General features: G+C 50.1%; 1 protein-coding gene across 1 annotated transcript in view; it reads right to left on the reverse strand.

Moving 5' to 3' along the window:
• Positions 1 to 6,073, reverse strand: part of CABLES1 (Cdk5 and Abl enzyme substrate 1) — a gene marked incomplete at its 5' end in the record, with an annotated part of 72,550 nt that extends 66,477 nt beyond the window's left edge. The window contains one exon of the mRNA XM_084280185.1: positions 5,547 to 6,073. Coding sequence (XP_084136311.1) covers positions 5,547 to 6,073 — 527 coding nt within the window. The remainder of the gene's footprint in view (positions 1 to 5,546) is intronic.
• Positions 6,074 to 24,701: the final 18,628 nt, after the last annotated feature.

A 24,701-nucleotide genomic window follows, 5' to 3' on the forward strand; every position in this document is an offset into this window, starting at 1 on the left:
TTCCTCACAGCGGTTAACAAGCCCCCACCCAGGCAGAGCCCTCTCACCGACCCAGCTCTAAAACTGTCTCGCTCAGAAACTCCGTGTCCTGAGGCTTCAGCACCAACAGCTCCCTCTCAGCATCTATCCCTCTGTGAAGACGTCTAATTAATTCCCTGGTAGCCCTGAACACTACGTTCTGTTCCAGCTCCTCTTCAGAACTGACAGCAAAGGGTTTTTTTCTTATCTGAGGACTATTACCTCTTTTATCTGCCAGAGATGGTGCTAAGTAGTACAATAAAAGCTTAAAATATGCCAGAACAAACTTCTGTGGGACTTTTTGTTTGAAACTTTGTGCAGCATGGGAACAAGACTGATGCATCTATGCTGTCCATCTGCCCGTGCATCATCATACTGCAGTGACTTCCAAACCGTTGGTCAGTGAACATGTGGAAGATGACTACATCTCCACAAAGTTCAAGGAAGCAAGACAGAGAAGAACAAGCCTGAACAAGGGAAAAGACTGTCAGGAGACCAACAGTGATGGATGTCAGTCCATGTGTGGGCGGATGGCCATGCTCAGCATGTGCCCAGCTCAGAAAGCTGACTATCAGTCAGTGACTGCTCCAGCATAGTCTGAAGCGAATGTGATGACCCAGCCTCTCAGCATGCTCATGCTGAAGGACACAGGTACACTCAGTGTCCCTCACAGGACTCCTGAAGGATCTGCTAGCTGCATGCATGGGAACTTCAAGCCCTTCCTTGATGAGGGGCCATCAACTTCCACAGGGCCTGTACAGTGCAAACAGGCTGTGAGACACCTGCTCCAAGAGATGCAGCAGGACACTGGTGCAACCAGTGAAACAGCCCTTACTACCTGAGTCTTAACCCTGTTGTCGAATGTCCTCTCTTCAGGGTGGCATTGGAAGGCCATTTAGCCTCCTCAAGTGACAGCTGAAGTCAATAAGCATCCCCTCCTCTAGAGACAGCAACCACCAGTGGTATACAAGGTCACGCACCTATGAAAAGACTCAGTTCAGCATGTGCATTTTCTATTCACTTCTCAGACCATTAAATTGCTGTTTTCACACTAGTCTTGTACACATCATTCTGAAACTCGGGCTGCCTGAAGGGGTTTAGGTCCAGTGAATAGCAGAGTCTCCATCACACACAAAAGGTCCGACGTGCTTCCAGCAGCTCACAAGACAACTCCTGATGCTGGGATGACCCCACAGGGTGGATGCTGCCCCCAGTTCTTTGTTTTGCTTCTCTTTCAGGACGCTGCCTATAACACACTCGAGAGTCTTTTCTTTTGAATCCAGTATGTCCAGTTTGGAGGCACTTTCTGTGGTGGGCTGAGCCTGCACTGCCTGCCGACCCAAGGCCATGGAGGATGGGATTCTGACCTCTTAGCCCTCTGCCACAAAACTAAACAGAGGGTTTCAGCTCCTCAGCAACATCCTGGAGGCTTCCTTCCAGCACTAGCAACCCATCACGCTTCATGAGCCCTACAAGAGCCAGACGAGTCGGCCGTCTCAGCATCCCCCTTTACTGCATCTCTCCAGAAGATGAATAGTGAGATCGTACACAGCTCTGTATTTTCAAATGGGTAGAAACAAATTGAATTCTCACAGGCTTTACTAATCATAAATTAATTTTAGAATTAATCAGGAAATGAGATTTGTCTTACAGGTCAATAAATTCTTAAGATAAATCTATTTGTACCACACCAACTTCAATATGCTTTGGACTGGACTCCCCCCAGCAATTACTCAGCAGATACTCCTCTCTGCTTCCTTCCCAGCACCAGCTGTTCCCAGAAGGAATTCTCCTGCCCAGCTGCCTTCAAGCCTGACGCAGCGACACAGACAAACGCAGCTGTAAGCAATGTTTAAATTTCAAATCCAATCGCCCATTTGCTTCCTTAGCAAAAAAAAAAAAGCCCACAACAAAAGTCAGCGCTTGCTTCTAACCACCTGGGCCACTGGAAACAGTAGGATTTTTCCCAAAGAAAACTATGGCAAGAGGAGTTCTAGGCATAGGTAAAAACAAGTACCTGGGACCATCACCTAACCTCCAGGATCTGCACTGATTTTAAACAGGTGTTGCTGAAATCCTGTTCCGCTGAGCTATTTTAAGATGAAGCTATTAAAATGAATTGAAACTTGACATGAAGGGAATCCTGGCAGAACCTGGCCCTGCTTTCCAGCAGCACCGTGTCCTCAGCCACCCATTTACCCCAGAATTGAAATAAAACTCCTCCTGCAGCAGACAGGAGCCTTTAGCATCAACAAGCCAACTTTTGAACAAGCATGGCTCTTTTTCCATTTGTATATAATTACATACTAGCCTCCCAACAGCTCCAAGCTCTGCGTTCCTTTCTCTGGATCATTTGTTTCTCAGGAATACACAGAGAGCACAAATCCAAACCACATTAATGATAACCTTGTTAAATATAAACTAGTACGCAATTATACAAACTGCTAACACAAACAAAGCAAAGAAAAAAAAAACAAGAAGCCAGGAAACTCTGATTATATGTTCACAATGGATCCCAAAAACTAAATAAAAACAACACAGGGCAGCCTGTCTTGCCTGATACTGTAATAGAAAGTGGTTTCACGTTACAACATAACTTACATGTCTCAGCACAGAGGACTAGCCTGTCAAACGGCGCATCAAACTCAATTCCAAGCCCGCTGCAAGGAGAGCGGAAGGGTGGGAGGAGAGACAGCAGATGCACACACAAACTTAAAAAAAAACCCCAAAATTTAAAAAATCCCTGATTTTCCTCTCTGCTTCCCTGCATCCTCCTTCAGGTGGGCTAACGCCTGTCGCTGGGCAGTTGTTGTGATTCCCACCCCATCGCGCTGGGAAGGGCAGGCCGTGTGCTGGCCATTTGGCTCCTTCCTCTGCATTAAGAGAGTAGCAGAAGGTTTGCTCGAACCCTCCGTCCCTGGGCCTGCGCCAGCCCTGTGCATGCCTCCAATTTTGCTTCCGTGCCGCCAAAAGAGGAACCCAGCAACCAGAGCCCCTACACGTCTTCTCACTGATGATGATGAGGACGAGCAAACACTCGATACAACCTCCGGGGTCTGCAGCTGTCCATTCCTGATGTTTAAAATTATCTACCTTTTCCAGAATAAAACAAATCTATGGGAGGTGTTCAAGGCCAGGTTGGATGGGGCCCTGGCCAACCTTGTGTAGATCCAGGCCTGGAGGTTGGTGTCCCTGCCTGTGGCAGGGGGGTTGGAGCTCTATGATCCTTGGGGTCCCTTCCAACCCAGACCATTCTATGATTCTATAGGAGGCAGGCAAAGGTCTGCCCCGGGCTGCCTATGTGCAGCATCACAGCAGTCAGCAAATACAGGGGCATAAACCAGAGCTCTCCTGTACCACCAGCAGCCCTAAGCAAGTGCTACAATAGAGACCCTCACACTTGTTGGTGGCTGTGTAAGGTCTCTGTCCTCCACAGTCGAATCTAGCTCTCAAGAAAACAAAAAAAGCATGAGAAAACCAGCACTTCCCCTATGTCTTAAACCACAAAAAAATACACAGTACAAAGGAGGGTGGTCACAGGGCTGGAGAAACACCCTGAGACAAGGTTTCCCTAGGTGATTTCCCTCGACATGGACTTGGACTATCCATCCAGCCCGAGTGTATGCTAGCAGTGCAGCCAAACTTGCACAACTCTGAATTTCTAGGTTGTAAAAAAGAACAGTAATTACCTTTCCCTCTTCAACTCCACAATGTTCTCGTGTAACAACAGAAAAGCATTGGTTGTGGAAGAAAAAATTCAGAGAGTGGCAAAGTGGCAAGGGAAAACAACAGAAAGAGGAAGCGCTGAGGGAAGAAGTGATACAGGTGAGATCTGAGCATCCTTGCCAGAACTGAGCACAGGGTCAAAACATGCAGTGAAAACCAAGGAGGATCCTTGGGAATCAAGAAAGGTAACATAGGAATCCTGCATCAGTAATGAACTCACTAACTGGAAGGCCAAGGAGAATCTAGTCTCTTGAATACTAAGAAGGTGCTGCCAAACACATTATTGACCAGTAAAAAGTTTAAAGAGATGAAAAGAAACTCCTAAATCATGGTCTATGGGTCACTTCTCACTCCATGGGCAGCAGCGTGCAGAACCACATCACGGACAAATGCACAAGCGTGTGTGTGTCATGTTGCTGTGCTGGTGATCCACAGCCCAACGGCAGGGTTGTCACTGCAGGAAATGTTTTGAGAGACACATGACTGGGAGAAGATGGGTGGTAACGCACCAGCAGGCATTCTACTCAGTTAGGTGGGGCTCCCTAGCACAGCACCTGAAAGGGGGCTCAAAAAAAGCCACCAACGCAATCCCAGATGGAATCAGAAAAGGAAACAGCCGACGGCAGGGCACACAGCTAAGACAACTTTCTCCTGGAATACCTCCAATTTCTGCAAGCCAGTTGGTTTTGAAAGGGATTTTTCTACAGCAATCTATGCTCAATTACCCTTATAAACCCTGACAATAACATGTGACTCAAAGTCTACCTGTGTCCGAGGGAGAAACAAGAAGGGAGTGTGGCAAATGGGGAATGTGGGAGTGGCGACCGATGTGATCTTGGGGTGAGCAGTCGTTTCCTCTAGCTTCTTCCCAGGCTTTACCCCCCACCCCCCCAATCCCCAAAGCCTTTGATATTCGAGTATGTTGTTGAAGAACTGAAGGAAGACGATTCTGTACCCGTGGAGCCATTAATCCACATGCACGTGCACGTTTTTTACACGACAGGCACCTTCTCCGCCAAAAGTCTCCTGCTTTCCAAGCAGGTGAGCTCATTCCTCCTTTGAGGCGAGCTTATCGAAAGGCGAAAGAGCGGCACGGCACAGCCCAGAGGAACACGGAGTGCTCGCAGATAAAGAGCTTATTTATGGGAGGGTTAGCGAGACGGCCGCTTACACCGCGCGCGCACACCGTAATCCGCGGGCACCGGTGGGAAGAAACGATTTCCTTCCCCCTCCGCGGACCACGGATGCGGCTGCAGCGCGCTCGGCTCGGGCGCGGGTCCCAGCCCGCTGCCTGCAAAGGCGGGCAGCACGGCGGGGTGAACCCGCCACCCGCCGTGAGGAAGGGGTGACAGCAGCCCCGGCGCTGCGCCCGGCCGCAGCGAGGGACGGCGGCAGTGCAGCCGCACGCCCGCGTTGCCTATTCGGAGGAGCGAAACTTTCAGCCACTCGCGCCCAGGCGGGAACGGCTGCTGCCGCCCAGGGGGCTCGGCTCGGCTCGGCTCGGCTCAGCCGCCCCTCCGTAACCTTCCCAAACCTGCCCCTGCGCGCTGGCACATCCCCGCCGCTGCCGCCCCCCCGGCCAAGCGGCAACCCAGCGCCGAGGCGCCCGCCCGGCCCCGCGGAGAGCGGCTCCGCTCCAACCGGCGCTCACGCCCCGCGGCTAACGGGCCTCCCCGCGGCTGCCCCCCGCTGCCCGGCTGCCGCGCCCGCCCTTCCCGAGGGGGCGAGCCCGTCGCCCGCGCATCCCGCGCATCCCTCATCCCCGCATCCCGCGCATCCATCATCCCCGCGGCGCGGCTTACCGGGAGCGCTGCAGCTCGAAGGCGGCGGCGGGGCCAGTCTGTCCGAGCTCGACACCGACGGGGCCTTGGGGGCTGGCGCGGCCGAAGGGCGCCGGCAGCACCCCTGCCGTGAAGGAGTTGAGGCGGCCGCGGCTGCCCGCCGCCGCGGCGCCCAGGAAGGCGGCGGCCGGCACCTGCACAGCGGCGAAGGCGTCCTCCTCCTCCTCCTCTTCCTCCTCTTCCTGGGCCCGGGGGGGCTCTGCGGGCGCCGCCGGGGGGCTGCCCAGCCGCGGCGGCGGCGGGGCCTGGCGGGGCCTGGCGGCGGGGCCGTCGTTGCCCGGCGGCGGGGGCCGCCCGTCGAGGGAGATGCTGGTGAGGAAGGAGAGCGCGGCCTGCCTGCGGCGGGGGTCGCTGCGCGCCGGCGGCGGCTGCTGCTGCTGCGGCCCCGGCGGCGGCGGCGGCGGCCCCTTCCTGGGGCAGGGCTCCGGCGGCGGCAGGGGCCCGGCGGCGGGACTGCCGGGGCTGGCGGCGGTGGCGGCCGCCGCCATTGTCGGCCGGCTCCCCCTCCCCTTCCCGCTGGCCGGGCGCTGCCTCTCGCTGCCTCCCCCTTAGGCGGGCGGGCGGCGGGGCATGGGTGCCGTCGGCCCTCCGGGGTGCATGGGGGTGGCGCGGGGGTACCCTCTGCCCGGCCGCGCCGTGCCGCGCTGCCCCGGGACCCTGCCGCCCGCCCGCTCCTTATTTATAGGTGCAGCCGCGCCGCCGAGCGCCCTGTGCAATAACACGGCAATCACGTGTGGGAAACGGGGAGCTGGAGGAAAACAAAAGCCCGGCCAGCAGCCCGGAGGAGGAGGAGGAGGGAGAAGGGTGGGTCTCGCCGAGCTCCCTCCTTTCAACCTCTCTCTCTCTCCCTTTTTTTTTTCCCCTTTCACCCCCTTCCCTCCTCCTCCTCCTCCTCTTTTTCCCTTCCTGGATGCGTGGGGGCGGGCGGGAGCCGGGGGAAGGTGGAGTCTGTACCCGCGGTACGCGGCACATGGCCCTCGGAGGCTGGCATCGGCAGCACCGGACCCGGGGGCTGCGGCTCGGCTCGACCCGGCCCGCCCGCGGCTGCTGAAGCGACACCGGGCTGCGATCTTGCCCTGCCGTGCCAAGCCGAGCCCAGCGGCCCGGCTGCTGCCCCGCTGGTTGTCCCTGGCCGGGGCCAGTGCTCTGGAGCGAGCGGGCGGGCAGGAGGGGAGGGAGGGAGGTGGTGGCCGCCCCCGGGGATGCGCTCGGCCGCCGGCGGCGGGTCCCGCGGCACGGCGAGCCCGGCCTGCCCCAGCTCGCACGGGCGGCCTGCTGCTGCAGTGCAGGGCGTGCTTGTGCCTTCGCCTGGGTGCGTAAGGAGCATCGCAGGAGCTCCCTGAGCGGTTGAAGCAGCCCCCTCCCCAACCCTTCCGTCTCCCCTGCACCAGAAACAGTGCAGGTATTTAGCTTGCCCTCTCGTTTGGAGCCCCAGCCCCCAGAACTGGTGTATCCCCTGCCTTTTCCAAAGGGATGGCTGTGGTGCAGCTGACTGCAGGTCTGCACGCTCCTTCCTCCTGCCGCTGCGGCTTGGGAGGGCGAGTGGCCGGTCCCACCTCAGCCTAAAGCTCCTTCGTTTCTTCATTACTTTATTTTGATCCGCTCAACCGTGCTACAAGTGTTCTTGTCCTGTGATGATAATTTCATCAACAGCTTATGTAAGGGTTGGATAACACATACACACAAACAACAGAACATATGGTTGTTGCAAGATAGTGACGCGCTCCTCCTTCATAAAGCATTACAATGACTTGTATTATATTGCAGCTATAGCTGGTGGGTGATTTACAATCATCTCAAACTGTCATAAATATTGCAGTGCCCTCTATGATTTTATCAAAAGTTTGCTAGTTTGATTAAAAAATGAGATTCTTTGCTCACAGAGGGGGATCTAATCCTGCTGTTGGAGGAAGCTATGGACCCAGGTTTGTATTCTTCTCAAAACTGACCTTTCAGTGACTTCAGAATCGAGCTCTGTGTCTTGGACTGGTTTCTGAAAGTTTGGCCTGTGCCACAAAGTCTGAACTTTAAGAGGCCAAGTCCCTGGGGTGGGCTTCTTACACAGTAGTAATGCTGCATCCTGAGCAGGAAACCCTGAGCAAGGGAAGAGGAAATGATGGAGAAAAGGGATGTTTTCCAGATCCTGCTTTCTTAGAAAGGCAAGTGCTATTCTGAGATGGGCAGTCTCATTTCAGGCTGCTCTCCTAAAGTTTACACTGATGCTGTCTTTCCTGACAAAGGGCAGTGGCATAATGTCCCTGTTGCGTGTCAGGGATGGATTATTTGGGTAGGAAGTCGGCTGGTCTGAGTGCTAGACTTGCCTCTCCAGAGAAGAGCCCAACTGGCATCTCCCACCTGCTGGGAGGATGCTCTCTAGCCCTGTGGTTGCAACGTGGCAAAGTTCTGTTTCGGAGAGGAAGACTGAGGATTTGCAGACCTGTCACCTTCCTTTGATGGGGCAGGCAATGCCTGTTTCTCCCCATAGGCCACACCCCTGCAGTGGGAACCAACGGGATGTCTGGCGTTGGGGCAGTGATGCTCCCGTGGCAGAGCTCTGTGCTCCTTTTGAGACAGTACCGCTTTTGAAAGTATTCAGGACTTTTTGGAGAAGGGCTCTTGGGACTCAGAGAAGTGTCACAGCTCTGTAGCCTGAAGTCAGCACATTCCCTGGATGCTGACCACTGGTCCAGAGACTACTGCTAGATGGAAGGTGGGTCATGAAACTCAGGCATGCCACATTACAGCCGGGTAAGGTATACACTGGGATGGTTTTTCTTCCCTCTTGCATTTTTGAACAGCCACGGTGTGTATTTTTCTCTGGAGCTCAAAAGCTTGCTATGGCAACTGAGTCCTGAAGTGTATTTTCCAAATCCAGCCTCTCACAAGAGATAGATCTGAGAAAGAGAATCAACAACAGCCAAATGCCAGGTGGGCTTCCGGAGGTCTGTCTGACTTGGGACAGTTCCCGTGACTACAGAAGTACGCATTCCTTCCACAGAATTACTCTTGTGATGGGCTAAATAACTGTCTGTTATAAGCATTATTTTAAGTGGAGCCACATAGCAAAGTGTTGCACCCACCCACCACACACCCCCCCCACCTTGACCACACGTGTCCAGGTGCTTTTCAGCACACGATTTTTACAATACTCTGAGATCAGGAATCCCCATGTGAATGGTTGAGCTCATCAAACCTCCCTGCATAAAAATTAGAGGGACAGGGATACATTGCCGGTCCTGGCTAGGCTGGCTCGTTGAGCTGAGCTCACCTTGTCACCCAGCACAACCTTTGCAAGGTGCGTGTCTGTGCTCGCCAGCCTCCCTACCTGATCCCCACGGCGCAGCACGCACAACTGCCTCTGGGCATACTGTGTGTGTGTGTGCAGACTGCCTCTTCCAAAAATCACGTTGGAGGTGGGTTAACACTCCCCTCCACTGCACGTGAGACTAAAGCTGTTTGAGAAAGCCACATACAAGAAGAAAAGCATGATTTTTTCAGACTGAAGTGAAGCTATTTTGGGTAACGAGTGGGGTACCGCAGTACAAGGATAATTGGCATGTTAGAAATACCAGGTTCTCGAGACTTACTTGCACATTTAATAGCGAATTCAAATGAATGTGCACAACCTAAGGTGAGTGGGTTTTTTTCCAGCTCCTTATGTGCTTTTCATTTGTGCTTAGCAAAACTAGGGATGCTTACACGTGCTGTAGTGGTCCTGTCTGCTGGAGGATCTGTGGAGATGTTAAACAAATTGACTTTGCGGGTTGAAACTTTTTTCTTTGCTGGGGAATCGGTGGTTGGCCGGAGGAAATAGCAAAGTTGAAAGGAAAACCAAAAAGACACATTCTGGAAGCTCACTTCTGTGACTGTTTTTTCAATCATTCCCCTCTCCGAGTTCACTTCCAACCAACCAGCTCTACCTAAGCAGAAGCAAATGTTTTTATTTCAGAGGTCACGGGCTTATGTAAGTGGTTGGATGATGAGTGGCAATAGGGGCAGTAGAGCATGATGGCTTCTTCACCCAGTGCACCAAGAGCTGCAAGAGACACTCATCAGGTGCGGGTGTCCGGAGACAATGTGGAATTTGGAGGGTCCATTAACACTGGGGAGTGTCAGAGGGTGGAGGGAGTTGGTACAAAAGTGACAGCTCAGCAGTTTACGAGCCTGAGACACGAGATTGGAGAAGCAGTGCCTCTGCATGCCTGCCTTTAGAAGGAAGTTAATCCAAGTGTGGAAGCCTCATGTTGTCTTGGGTTTACTTTAACTAGTGTGAGGGCAGTCCTGCGGCAACCCAAGCCTGCGTCCGGCAGGATCTGAAGAGCCAGTCTGAAAGGCCACACACCTTGAGCTAAAGCTGGGCTGCTCAGTGACTTGCCAAGTCAAGCTTAAAAATATCTTTGCAGGTGAATCGAAAACTTCACCTGGAATCTGAGTTAAGAGGCAAGACTTGTACTGCTCTGAGAGTTAACTCTGCAGGAATAACCGGTCCTGAGTCACCAGCATGAGTCACCAGGCCAGTTCTTGAGTGGCCTCAACACAGTGTTTGCCTGCTTTAGTGGCAAAACCAAACTTCTTGTCACTCTCACTTGTTCGAGCTGCAGGACCGAGGCGGCTAGGGGGAAAAAAAAAAGAGTAAATGCAATTGTCTCTTCTTGTAACTTTGACAGGTTTGTTTTCTGACTGTCAGGATCAGTCAGGTAATGCTGTCATGCAAAGCTCAGCAAAGAGGTAGTCTGGAGATAACGCTCCCACACTCCTGTAATTGAGAATAGAAGTCATTCTGACCCTTGGTCACGCATGTCACTCCCTGAGCCCAGCAGTCAAGGCAGATTTCCCATAGCCTGTGAGCACTCTTACTGTGCAGGACTTTGGAGAAACAAGGAACGAGCAACCTTTAAAAGTGCTTTTTTCTTTTCCTTCCCAGAGTCCCTTTTCAGAAGAGAATTGTGCTTCAAAAGAGGAAAGCGGTTGTAATGTTGGAGAAAGACTTGGAATATGAATTTAATAATTCTCTGTTTAGAAGGACTGCCTGGCAGAAACAGAGGGAGTTTGAACACATTTCACTGAGCGCCACAGTTAAGAATGGAAATTGGATAAAGACAGTACAAATTCTTTACAAAAGACTAATACTGCATCTGGATAGCAAGGCCTGTTTTGGTGCCAGGCCCTAACCTTCAGTCTGTTGTAAATTTAGGCTGATTCTCAGAACTGCTAAGTACTCGTGCTTCCCATTGGTGGGTTTTCAGCACCCTGACTGTTTTACTTGTTGAGGGCCACTTTTGCCAATTGAAATGTGAAAGCTTGACACTAACATGAGTGTCACCTTACTCAAAGAGCAGCGTTCCTTGGGTACGTGTCGGTCCACACTTGCCTCTTTCTGAAAAGCCTAGCTTTGCTTCATTGCACCGTTCCAGGGGAGGTGCCAGCATCAGCCAGTTAGTGTAAACCGAAGTTTATACTGGGCAGTGAGAAAGTGGGAGAGTATTTGTGACCACCTTGACAGCACGGTTGAGCGATGCGTACGGCGGCGGGGCTGGATGTGAAGAAGCCCATCCCCTCAGTAAAGAGGAAGTAGTGTCTCTGCAGATCAGATGAGGTGTGGATGGCCAGGGCACCCCACCTGTTGTTAGTTAGGATGTCAGAGGTGTGGCATGTGTGGTGGTTGTGTGTGTGTTGAAACGTTCCTGGGCTCTGCAGTAGGGTAGTACTGCACATTTGTTGATGGGACCGATTCGATAGTCATTTGTCTCTTGGAGAAATTCGGGGAGTCTAGTTAAGTCATCAGAACTGACATCTGTATCATTACTCCAACTTACGATACCTTTAGTAGGGTGTTGCACAGGGTCTGGTGGCAACAGCCATTTGTTAAGAGTACTTCACATTTTCCATTGCTAGATCCATACGAGATCCAATTCAGGCCAAACAGTTATTGGAAAACTTTGGTCAAAACAGTTATGCCAACTCCAAGAGCAAGACCAAGAAAAACACATCTCTTCACCCATGTTAGAAATTTTCTTGACCTTTTCTTCAAAATACCCCAGCATCCCTGTACTGAGACAAAACCCCAGGAAGTAGGCTTCTGTCTCCAAGGTGGGGCTGAGGAAAGAGTGCCCTTTCTATCAAAATCCACCTACCTCTGTCCAATTTTAAGCTTTTGAATCATAATTTGCATATGCTAGCTACTGACTTACTCCTGCCTAGCAGCTAAAACTGCCAGTGAGGATATATCTTCATGGAGCAGACCTCAGCCTTCTGCATTTGCTGAATGGGCTGAGGATGTGCAGACCCCCAAAGACCTACAGGAGCTTCAGGAGAGATGTTTCCATCTGCTCTGGGGCATGGCAGAGACATGGTTGGACAACAGATGCAGAGTGGACTAGCAGAGCAGATGAGGGAGCAGCCTGTTTGGATGTGGAGGGGGAAGGAGCTGCAGGAGGAAAAGTCACCATCCTTGCATCAGATGCATTCACACAGGGAGGGCTGAAGGCTTGCAAATCCAACCTGAATTCCTTCTCACCCTTTTTTGTATGCTTGAATTTGTAAAGCTCCTAGGAGCTGGTTTTGAGGGTTTTTTGTGGTTGCTGTTGTCATTTGTTCACCGTTGGATCCCTTGGAGACCCACACTGAAATGGGAGCTGCGTTTTACTGGGTGCTGCTAAAATGTGCCTCCGTGCCTCAGTGAGCTTGTGGGATAACTAGACAAAACAAGGAAGGTGGCCATGTCAGAACTGCAACTGGAACGTGGCCGCTCCTGGCTCCTACTGGAGTGATTAAATGGGAACAGGGCCACATAGCTCCTCCCTCCCTTGAAAAACAAAAACTGTGGGCAGTTGTACAGAAAACAACCCCTGTCTCTGTTTGTCCTTGTCTCGCTGCAGTTTTCTTGTGTGAAATCAGAAATTTTGATTATTTTTTCTTCTCCCCACTATCATAATAAGTTGGCGTGGGCACGAGGTCCAGAATGGAGCAATCTTTGTTGAAGCAAGGAATGGGCAAATGTCCTGGCTGCCTGGAAATCTCCTTAAGCAGCAGCGTAAATAAAAAGCAACTTGTAACTGCAGTGGAACGGAACGACCGGTTGCTAAAAAGAGCTTTTTAAGGTTTTTCATTGACAGCTGTGATTTATCCCGTCCTTTACCATTTTGAGGCAATTGGAATCAAATACTGAGTCACTGGACATTAAGATTTCAGAGGGAAGCCTGGAAGAACATCCATCTTCGCCACAGCGCCTGTTAATTTTTAATCGCCTCGGGATAATTCTAAAACGGGCTGCAGGTTTCTGAAACATTCATGTGAGCAAGTCCTTCAGCTTGCTGGCTGCCAAGGGTAGGAAAATCCTCCAGTTCACAGGACAGTCGGACCGAGGAGCTGGGTGAGAGTGAAAGTGCTGTTGACACCTTCTCAGACACAGTCTTCAATGAGTAAAAACATTAAATAAATAGCATCTGAAGTTCCCGGAGGGACTTGCTGGTGGAGTGTTTCACTTCAGAGGCTCTCCTATGAGTTCAGCTTCACTGGAAATGTTTAATATCCAAGGAAAAAAAAAAGTTCAAAGGATTTTTTATTTTTTTTCCCCCTCCTCTTGAAAATATTAAATTCAGGGAGTGTGAGTCCAAGGGGAACGAAGGAAGCAAACGGAAAACTTCTTGGCGGAGGGAGCTGGGGTTTTGCGTTCAGCTCAGTGGCATTTTTCTGTCTGTGTGCAACGTGATATCCCGTGAGCGCCACGCTCGGCTCACTCTGAAATTTCAAGGAAGATTTTAGAGCCCTTTTAACTTTGGAAGATCATAGTGCTCATCACAGGCCAGCGTGGAAAGCAAGCAGCCAGAGAGAAGAGGTAAAGCCTGTGCCTGCACCTTTCTGTCCTGTCACCTCTACAGGGGCTCCGGGGTCTGCAGCCATGTCTTGCCTCTGGGATGGGGCACAGGTCCTGCCTGGACCCTCTGAGCAGTAGTCCCAGGTAAATATTTGCCACCAGCAAATTTCCAGAGTAATAACACCCAGCTGGGTCAGCTCTGCCTTTGTCTGAGGCAGCCAGGAAAACTGGCATGAGCGACTGAGCTGCTGAGAAGGAAGATGAAATGGCGATGACCTTGGGAGGGCAGGGGTGATGTGCAGCCAGCCTCAGCTGTCGTTTGGGTGGGAGAAGGATGGTGGGCAGCTCCTCTCCCTTTGAGCTGCCAAAGGCTGTGCATCTCGATGCCAGCATGTGCCTGTCTGGGGGACTTCGTCTCATCGTGGACCAGGTCAGGTCATGGGCTTCCCACCACCGCACTCTGGAGGTCTTTCACAGCTCCCTGGTGCTCATGTAGGGCTGCTGCCTGCAATTCCCAAATCCTCCTGCTTGCCTTCATATTAGGAGGGGAGGGAATCCAGCTCCCGCTCGAGGAACAGCAAATTCTCCTGCAGAGGAATGGCCACGGGTGCCCCAGCTCAGCGGTGGAGCCGGCTTGCTGCCATCGCGGGGGAAAACAGCAGCTCAACCCCACCACAAATAACCTTAACTCGACACATGCACTTCTCACATAATCCAACAGAAATTAAAGCTGCTAAAAATTGGTCTGAACAGGGTACATTTCTCCTCTAAAGGTTTTGGCAGGACATTTTTGTAAGCAGCAAATGGAAATGACGTAAACGGAAAGGCGATCCTCTGGCACAAGAGATCCAAAGTCTTCTGCTGTCTCTGCTCAAATTGAATAGCACCTCGGTGTAATAATCTTCACGTTGAGATCAATGTGGCTGTTTAAATAAATGAAGCGTTCAAGTGTAGAAGAAAGTAAGGGAAGTGAGACAGCATTCAAGTCAAAAGAATAAAATTCAAGCCTCCTTGAGCCCCAAGGGAAGGATAAATCCATTAAGCTGTGAAGAAATAAGCGACGGAAAAGGTCCATCAGGTCCATCCTAACATTTACTACAAAATAAAACTTACTTAGGGGCCAGAAAGCAAACTGAAAGAAGTGTCAATGTAGCAGGAGGGTACAGCTCTCCTAGCATGACATTTGGACTTGATGATCTCTTGAGGTCCCTTCAAACCCTTACAATTCTGTGATTCTGTGATCTGCAGGTCTTTCTGTTGGGAAGCTTGACACACCACTGCTTCCTTTTCCCAAAGTGAAGGTTTAAGCTTAGTTCTAATTTACTGCAATTAAACCTTCCAAGGTTTAGTTCTAATTTACTTCAGCTTCTTTGGAGGTGGCTGGGTTTTGTGCTGCTCCCTTGGGAAAAAAAAAAGAATAGGTGCAGATACACATCAAAAGGAATTAACAGGATTTTGGATAGGGATAGAGGTAGGTCTAGATGTAAACATAGGTATGAATGTAGGTGTGTGTGCATAGATGTCTGCGTATCTATCTTTCTATCTATCTATCTATCTATCTATCTATCTATCTATCTATCTATCTGTATCACTTTGCCCTGTGGGGGTGTAATTCTGAGTAGATATAGTCGGACATAACACATACATTCAAACTGGAGCAGTAGAAGAAATACGTAGCAGAATTATTCTGCTGGCTGGTTTTGGAAATGTTTTAGCCACGTGATGCCAGCGTGACTGTGTTCCTATGGGAACAAGCTGCCTCGAAGCAAGAGGCTTCTATAGCAAGGGTAAGTAGGTGAATCTGGGCTAAGAACTTGAGGTTTAGCAGAAAACTAAATATTCTGTAATATCAAGTATTCTGCAGTAGCCTTATTAAATTCACTCCTGGAAACTAAATGAAAGAGTTGTTTTCTACTCTGCCAATGAGGCAAGAACCAATCAGCCACATTCAAACCATCGCTGGGACCAACTACTACGTCCTCAGCAGCAAAAGCTTGTTTGCACCCTCCTTGGAATCATGGTGTTACTTCCCAGAGCTGCATCCCAGTGATGATACCCCTTTGGAAAAGCGCCGTACTAATTCCATAGGCTTTAATGGGACTTCTGCTGGATTAAAGTACTATTCTTTGTGAGGAGGCATATTAAGACTTGGCTTTATGTTAATGCTTGCCTTAAATGCGTAACTCCTCTGCAAAACAACGCCTTGTGTTGTATATTGTAAGAGTTTTATGTTGCCTTAACGTTGGACTGCAGCAGGAGCCGTGCTTACAAAAGAAAACCCTGGAACTTCAAAGCTCTGTCAAACTATGCCTTGAAACTCAGGGATTCTGGGGAAGAAAAGTGTCGATCTGACCAGCCGGTCAGAAAACAGAACGATTGCTGCAGCTAGCTCCATACTTCTTTGAATCAATATTCTGAGCATTTGTTTCCTGAGCTGAAGCTGATCAAATGTATCTGGGCTTTATTTTTAACTCCAAGCTGTTAAAATTGCCAGCAAAGTAGCCGTTCTGCCTGCTAAGTGATATGGAGGAGACAGAACTTACCCTGCGGTTCTTTGCCAGCAGGTAATGAATGAACTTACTGGAAGTTATGGGGAGGCTGGGACAGCAGTTTGAAGGCAAGCTTCTAAGTAGGGGGAAATAACACAATTAAATGGAGTCAGATGGGCCGTACATCAAGGGTACAGATGTAAATGAAGCCTCAAGTGTGGCCCCATCATGTCCCATCTGATACTATGAGTCCATAAATACCAATTTTCTAAAGAAAATAAATAAAACAAGGATGTCAGAGTTGTACTTTCCAGCCCTGGTAACTGCTGCTCAAGTATCTTCTCTAGTTCTCAGTGCTAGTTCATCTGCATCTTGTCTCTGCTGGCATAGTCCAAACTTCCCTCACTGATGCTCTAGCATTAGTACAACTCCCCTTGCACTTTACTTGTGGTGCAGAGGGTGACTAGGGTGAGACACCCACATGCATAAGGCATGGGGAACGTTTGTGTGTGCCATTTACCCCAGCATCCTTAGGGCAGATGATAGTGAGATGACCTAAGAAGAAGTTCTAAGGTGCTTTAGATAGGAGGCACTGGTAAAATACCTCCAAGGAAAGGTCTTGGTGGTGATATGGTAGGATTGACACTTGGTGTTGAGAAACTTGAGGCACGTTTCAGGAGGGGTCTGCTGCCTGCACTGGTCTATGTGGTAGCGGTGTTACAGGCCACTCAGCAGCTCATGGGGTCTGCAAGGTCCCACCTTCCTGTACAGCGTCACCTGAGTGATTATTTTTGGGGGTATGTTTGTGGGAAGAAGTTAAGAGGAACAGGCTATAGAGAAAGGTTTAAAAACTGTAGAAGTTCAACTGGTGTTCCAATTCTTCCTAATCTCAGGAAATTTCCTGGTTTAAGTTTCCTGCTGCTTCAAGCAGCGATGACGTGTTGCCACCTCTCCCTGGTTTTGCTCTTGAGAAGGTACAGGGATTTTAAACTGACTAACAACAATATCCAATCAGCATTTCAGTGGCCTGAATACAAGGTCTGATAAAGGATCATGAGGCACACTGTGCCCTTGGAAACCACCGCTTGCAGTTTCCGTCTTTAGAGCAGGCCTTGCAGCTCCACGGGAGAACCACGCAGTGAAAACATGGGTGTGTTAATCCTTTGCAGGCTCGATAAGATGTGGGTTTGTTTGAATAGGCATCTTCTGGTCTCCAGCCTTTCGTACTTGCTTGCCAACTAGAGCACAGTAGGCAAGGGATACGTAGCTTGTATTGCTCCATACGGAGCATACCTGGACTGCAGAGAGAAGCAGAGGGGTGATGGCCCATAAGGGTCAGAGGATGACAAACGCAGGTAGGGTCATTTGTCCCAGAACATCAAGTGCTCAAATTCGGCATGCAATTTTTTCCAAAGTGGGGAGTTTTAAAGGGTATCAAGCCAAATAATTTTAGGCCAAGTGTGTGGCTATTTAAGGTAGTGCTTTACAGAGCAGTAAGAGCAACTCCACACTCCCATTGTGCCCAAATCTGGAGGTTTTGCCCCAATTCAGAGCCAGAAGACAGCATGCGGTGAGGCAGGACACAGCTGTGCTCTGTGCCAAACAGACTGAGGGACAAAGCTCTGAATGGGGCAGGTGACATCTGGGGAGGATCATTCTTTTCCCTCTTCCATTTGCATATTTCCTTGCAAGGGTTATGAAATGTAAACGTGACAGCCTTGTGTGGGAGAAACCTAGAAAGAGCATCTCCCCACCCGAAACATGCCAGCCCCATTGCACCATTGGCAGGACAAACCCTGTTTTGCACCAGGGTGCCTGGCTTTGAACAGGGCGTTTTCTCTCCCCAAACAAGAGCAGCATCACGGGTCAGCCTGTCCCTGAGGGCCAGTGTTTGCAGAGGGCAGGAGGTGCACAGGTGGAAGAGGGACGTTTTGCTAAGAGCAGCAGAACTGCTTTTTCCCATGAACTGCAACCAGGATGGTGCTATGCCAAGTCCCCTCAGCGTGGGGTTTGCTGATTTTCCACCTACCATAGGGACAAAGAGCCTTTCTCCTGGATGTGAACGTGTCCCTGACCTGGGCAGAGCTTCCCGCTCATCCCTCTGCCCTCCTGCAGCATCTCCTCTGGAAGCAGAGCAGCCCTGCGTGCACAGCGGGTGTTTCCAGCAGGCTGTTTGAAGTCATCAAAGCAATCTTTAACACAGTGTGACCGACTTAGAGGCTTTTTTCTTCTGCGTTAGGCACGTGAGGAATAAAGCACATCGGATGCAGGACATGGCAATGCTTTGTCCTGTGCTGGAGCACGGGGTCTTCAGCAGGACAGACTGCCAGAGGAAAATAATCTCTGCTCTCACTCATCCTGACCAGAGCTGATGAAGCTGTTTGCCCAGTGAATTTCCAGCTAGGCTATTAAAATAAACTAGGCTATTAAATAAAGCATTTGCCTTGAATTGGCCACCCTACCTCTGTATTTGCCTTCCTTTTATAGATCTCTCTGTGCTGTTGAAGGGGGCTCTACAACCCCAGGCTGACCCCTGCGCAGCTGAAACCACCCCTGTGCAATCCTAGAGAGCACTAACACCTTCCAGTCACACAGACCCACTATTTTAAGGACTCAGAGGTGTCCTGCCCCCGTGACAGCTATCTGAGTGCCACCCATCAGTTGTATCACAGCCTGTGGCGAGCTGGGTGCTGTGCCATGCACACATTTTGCTGTTACCAGGCGAGAGAGCTGGGGGTTTGTCTGGCTTTTACTTTGTTTGTGTTTTAATCATCGTTATTTGTTGCCAGATTCTAAAGTCCATGGTTAGGGACCCTACGGTCACATTTCCTTTAACTCTTGCTGGGGGGCATGGGGTGTGGAATTGAGTCGTGACCTTACTATCTGAACATAAGCAAACACTCTGATGTGGTGAACTCACAGGGGGTGGGGGGATAAAAAAATATGATGATTCAAGGCAATAATATCCTCAACCTGAGCTCATCGTTTTCACCGAGGCAGGGGGTAACAGCTGTCTGTTGATCAGAGGATTATATCTTCCCGCTGTTACTGCCATGACCCTAAATAAAACCTCTAATGCCAGCGCAGCAGCGTGGCTGGGGAACATAACGATGGCAGGGATAAACCTTTCTTCTGCTTTGGGGGGAGTTTGTGAGGATGGGGTTGTCTGTCTGGAGCTTTAACTAAGTTATTTTTCCCATTAGATTCGAGGATTCAAATAATCTCCCTCCTGCCACAGACCCCTATCTGAAATCACAGGTGAGGGGTCCCCACCTTGATGAAGATGCAACTGAAAGGCATATACAGATGTGGTGTTTAATTCTGAGATTTCCCTGTATTTTGGTTAAAACCCTGCTGGATTCTAAAGCTTAGGCTGTGCTAGATTTAAAAACACACGTCCATCCAAGAGCACAACATGAATGAATATGAGCATTAAATTCTGCTGACCATTCACTTGCAGATTTTTCCACCGCATGTGATTCCAGGACAAATATTGATTGAATAACCTCCGTGCGTGTGAAGTGTGGTCCGACACCCGGAGCGACCTTTCTCTTCCGTGTCTAATCACCAGAGATAGCTGTAAGCTTCCTTTTGTATCCAAAAAAATCTCGTTTCATAACCCAGCTCCCCTGCTCTTTGGAACCTGAGTTTCTCCATTTGTTTATTCAGCCAGCTGAGGTCTGCTGGGATATTTCTGTGTTTGATTTGCCTGTTAGCTTTGTCGCTGGCTGAAATGGCCTAGGGCTGGTTTGTTCAAGGCTGGGTTGGGGTTTGGGGTTGGTTTTTTTTTTGCTTTTTTATTGCCCTTTTTTTCTTTTCTGGAAAAGTTGGTGGAGAGTCTTGTTTTCTACAAGCTGGGCGATATGCCTGCATGTGTGGATTATCTTGCTGCCCGCCGCTCGGCCACCCATGTGCGCAGGGAACTGATAATCTGCTGGGTGGCCAATGGGCTTTTCCCAATGTGACCCCCTTTTTAATTCTCAGAATCACAGAATCATAGGGGTTAGAAGGGACCTCGAGAGATCATCGGGTCCAACCCCCCTGCCAAAGCAGCTCCCTAGCTCATATTGCACAGATAGGTGTCCAGACGGGTGTTGAATATCTCCAGAGAAGGAGACTCCACCACCTCCCTGGGCAGCCTGTCCCAGGCCTCTGTCACCCTCACTCTGAAAAAGTTCTTCCACATGTTGGTGCGGAACTTCCTGTGTTCCAACTTGCAGCCATTGCCCCTTGTGCTGTCCCCACAGACCACTGAAAAGGGGCTTGGCCATTTCCCTCTGCATTCCATAGTTAAGATATTTATAAACATTAATTAGGTGCCCCCTTAGTCTTCTTTTCTCTTGGCTGAACAGTCCCAGCTCACTCAGCCTTTCCTCATAGGGGAGATGCTGCAGGCCCTTAATCATCTTTGTAGCCCTTCTCTGGACTCTCTCCAGGAGATCCCTGTCCTTTTTATACCAGGTAGCCCAGAACTGGACACAATACTCCAGGTGGGGCCTGACCAGGGCAGAGTAGAGGGGGAGGATCACCTCCTTCGACCTGCTGGCCACACTCCTCCTGATGCACCCCAGGATCCCATTGGCTTTCTTAGCCACCAGGGCACACTTTATGAAGGCACCAGCTGATACTTTTAGATACTGATTTTTTGGGACGCAAGGCGACAGATTTTCTTGCAGCGGTGCTGAGCTTTTGAGGTAGATGGAGAGGGTGAGGGCTTCAGGGCTAGTGTTTGTTCAGGAGCGGCTTAACCCGAGCTGAGGTGATGGAGGACACAGCAGAGGCTCTCTCTTAGGGATGCTTTGTGGTACAGGGAAAGAAAAAAATCCTATAATTGACCTTACAATTGCTTTTCACAAATGCAGAGAGCAGCATAAAAGGCTCCTGTAGAGCCCACAACCTCCCTGGAGGATTCCCAGTGAGAAGTTGGGTGCGCACTTGGGTCCCCGCGCACACCTCTCTGTATCCAGCCACCCCCTACATCCTGGGGACGCGTGCTGGGAGCTGCGGGGATGGGAGCTGGGGCCTGGGTTGGTTTGTCTGGCATTCGTGCCCTCAAGGAAACTACTCGTGTCCAGGCCTCCAGCTCCCAGCAAGGACATGTGCATTTGTGGAGCACACATTGCTCCCTTCTAGCCCAAGAAACAGTATGATTTCTTCTCATGTTAACTAAATATATTCATGTTGTCTTCTCCTGAGATTATGATTCTTACTTCTACAAATAAAAATATGTACAAGAAAATACATGCTATATATATTTTTATATATCCATCTATAGATAGACAGACAGACAGTCTGTCCCCTTTGCTTCCCTTCCCACAGACAGAGCAGTCCCAGTGAGAGGACAGTAACTTTCCATCGCAGATGCTTTTCCTGTGCCTGTTTTTTGTTTTCTAAGCCGATCATATGAAAACAGACATAATATTTTCATTTTGGTTGTCTATAAATAAATAGAAATTTGACTTCCAGAATGTGTTATTAGAGCAAATCAAATTGTCCTAGGATTGCTACCTTTTCAAAAAATACTCTTATGACTTACATGCAGGTAACCTACAGGCCAGTCAGCCTCACATCCATCCCTAGAAAGGTGATGGGACAGATCATTCTGGGGTTATTAATAAGCATGTGGAGGAAAAAAAGGTTATCAGGAGCAGTCAACATGGATTCACCAAAGGGAAATCATGCCTGACCAATCAACCTTCTGTGATGGCAAAATTGGCTGGGTAGGTGAAGGGAGAGCAGTGAATGTTGTCTACCTTAACTTCAGCAAGGTCTTTGACACCGTCTCCCATAACATCCTCACAGGTAAGCTTAGGAAGTGTAGGTTGGATGAATGGACAGTGATGTGGATGGAGAACTGGCTGAATGGCAGGGCTCAGAGGGTTGTGATAGGTGTCACAGACTCTAGTTGGAGGCCTGTAGCCAGTGGTGTGCCCCAGGGGTCAGTGCTTGGTCCAGTCCTATTCAACATATTTATCAATGACCTGGATGGAGGGGCAGAGTGTACCCTCAGCAAATTGGCTGATAATGCAAAACTGGGAGGAGTGGATGACACACCAGAAGGCTGTGCTGCCATTCAGTGAGACCTGGTCAGGCAGGAGAGCTGGGCCAAGAGGAACTAAATGAAATTCTACAAGGGCAAGTATAGGGTCCTGCCACAAGGAAGGAATGACTCTAAGCACCAGTACAGGTTAGGGGCTGACCTGCTGGGAAGAAGTGCTGTGGAGGACCTTAGAGTCCTGGTGGACAAGAAGTTATCCCTCATGGCCAAAAAGGCCAATGGTATCCTGGGGTGCATTACAAAGAGTGTGGCCAGCAAGTCGAGAGAGGTTTTTCCCCCCCTCTCTGCTCTGCCCTGGTGAGGCCACATCTGGAGTTTTGTGTCCAGTTCTGGGCTCCCCAGGTCAAGAAAAACAGGGATCTACTGGAGGGAGTCCAGTGGAGGGCTATGGGGATGACTGGGGGATTGGAGCATCTGTCTTATGAGGAAAGGGTGGGAGAGATGTGTCTCTTTAGCCTGGAGAAGACAGAGAGAGGAATTCATTAACATTTATAAACACCTAAAGGGTGTATGTCAAGAGGATGGGGCCAGACTCTTGTCAGTGGTGCCCAGTGACAGGACAAGGGGCAATTGACACAAACTGGAACACAGGAGGTTCCATGTGAACATGAGGAAAAGCTTGTTTACCCTGAGGGTGACAGAGCACTGGGACAGGCTGCCCAGAGAGGTTGTGTAGTCTCCTTCTCTGGGTATATTCAAAAGCCACCTGGACATGATCCTGTACAGCCTGCTCAAGGTGATGCTGCTTTAGGAGGGGGCTGATCTCCAGAGGTCCCCTCCCCCTGCTGTTCTGTGAATCTGTGATTTTGTGAACTCTATACACTAAAAAGTACTGTGGTGATGAACCAAAATCTCTGTTATATAGTGGTTATTTAACAGTTTTGGTTTTGGTTGGTATTTGCTCCATTTGCTATTCATCCCTCAAACCAATATGCTCACATGTTTTTATTACATCCTCTGGTAGGACTAGGGAAGTAAATGTGCCCCTGTACTCAGCACTGGTGAGGCCCCACCTTGAGTCCTGTGTTCAGTTTTGGGCACCTCACTACAGAAAAGACACTGAGGTGCCAGAGCATGTCCAGAGAAGCGCGACCGGGCGACCAGGCTGGCCAGGGGACTGGAGCATAAATGTTATTCAAAGCGGCTGAGGGAACTGGGGTTATTTAGTCTGGAGAAGAGGAGGTTGAAGTGAAACCTAATTGCTCTCTAATACTACCTGAAAGGAGGCTGAGGAGAAGCAAGGACTGACCTTTTCTTCCCTGTCACAAGTGACAGGACAAGAGGAAATGGCATCAAGTTACACCAGGGGAGGTTTAGATGGGATATTAGGAAAAGCTTCTTCACAGAAAGGGTTGTTAGGCTGCCCAGGGAGGTGGTGGAGTCTCCATCCCTGAAGGTATTTAGAAGTTAGATGTGGTGCTGAGGGACATGATTTAGTGATGGTTGGCAGGTTAGGGTGACGGTTGGACTTCAGACAATTCTATGATTCTGTGATCCGTAAAGACATGATTAAAACCAAATCTTTGTCTTCATAGATGCAAGCCTGTGCCTGAAGGCATGCATATGCTAAGCCTCAGGAACCCCTCTTCCTCCTCTGCCTGGCCTAACCCAGCCAGTAAAGGCTGGTGCACAGACTTCAGCTGCCAGCAGAGCTTCCCTGGGGACTGCATCCTCCTCTTCAGCATAATGATGGAAGATTGCTTTCCCTGAGGATTTTTCACAGATGGGATCTAAGCTTTTGTTTGCTCAGCTGGTGGAGGCAGCAGTGTCCTAAGCATCATGCTGTCAGTGAAGTCTGCAGGCAGAAAAGCACCTCTCTTCTTGACTGCTGAATCTCATCTTGCCTCCTGAGATCATACTGGGACCCTCCGGCTGGGTCACAAGTCAACGTGGACGCTGTCAGTGGTGCCTGGCTCCTTCTCCTTGGCTTCAAGTCTCTGCTGGGCCTACAGCTGATCTGCTTGAGGGAGGTGGGACCTAAAGCAAGACCTGGGAGGAGCTTAACATCACCTGAGGTTTGGATTTTTCCCTTCCTTGAGCAAGCCTTGCTAAGGCAGCCCCACAGCAGAGAGGCAATTCCAACACAGTCTGAAAGGAAAACACGGTAATGCTCCTGTGAATGCCCAGGGTAAGGAGACCATTACTGACTCAGAGCTTTAGCAGGCTCTGAGCTGGGACCCTTCAGAAAGTTGGCAGGATGCTCCTGACCCTCCGTGTTGGGGCACATGGGACAGGCACGTTTTGCCTGTTACTGTCCCCACTGCAGTATCTGCTTATTTCACATGGGAACAGGGCTTCTTCCTCCATGGAGGGTGTGAGTAAGCTGTGTGTCTCAGCGATGGCCCAGACATAACCTCTGGTGCAGGAAATCTCCAAACTGCTGGAAGGTGGGGTGCTGTGCCATGGGAAGACTGGCTTGCCATGCTTTACCTGTGTCTTTTCCTATACTATTCCTTTAAGTCACAGCCGTGGTGTAGTGGACCTCTGCTCCTGCTAGATGCCAAGCTCTTCCCATGGCTCTTTTTGGCATACAGACTAAGCCTTGAAGCTGCCTTCCAGTTTTAAAATATCAGTCCAGGGGAAAGGGGAGCTTTGTCAGAATCAGCCCCTGAGTGAAGAGGACTGTCCCTGCAGCATGCATGGATGCTTGCTGCGCTGGCGCGGAACAGATCACGCCAGACCACTTTGCATTTGGGTCGTTGTATTGACCACTCACTTTGACCAGCATCTTCCACTGTTTATTTCCCTGGCAC

This window comes from Gallinula chloropus, assembly GCF_964237585.1.
Source record: "Gallinula chloropus genome assembly, chromosome: 2".
Classification (NCBI taxonomy): Eukaryota; Metazoa; Chordata; class Aves; order Gruiformes; family Rallidae; genus Gallinula; species Gallinula chloropus.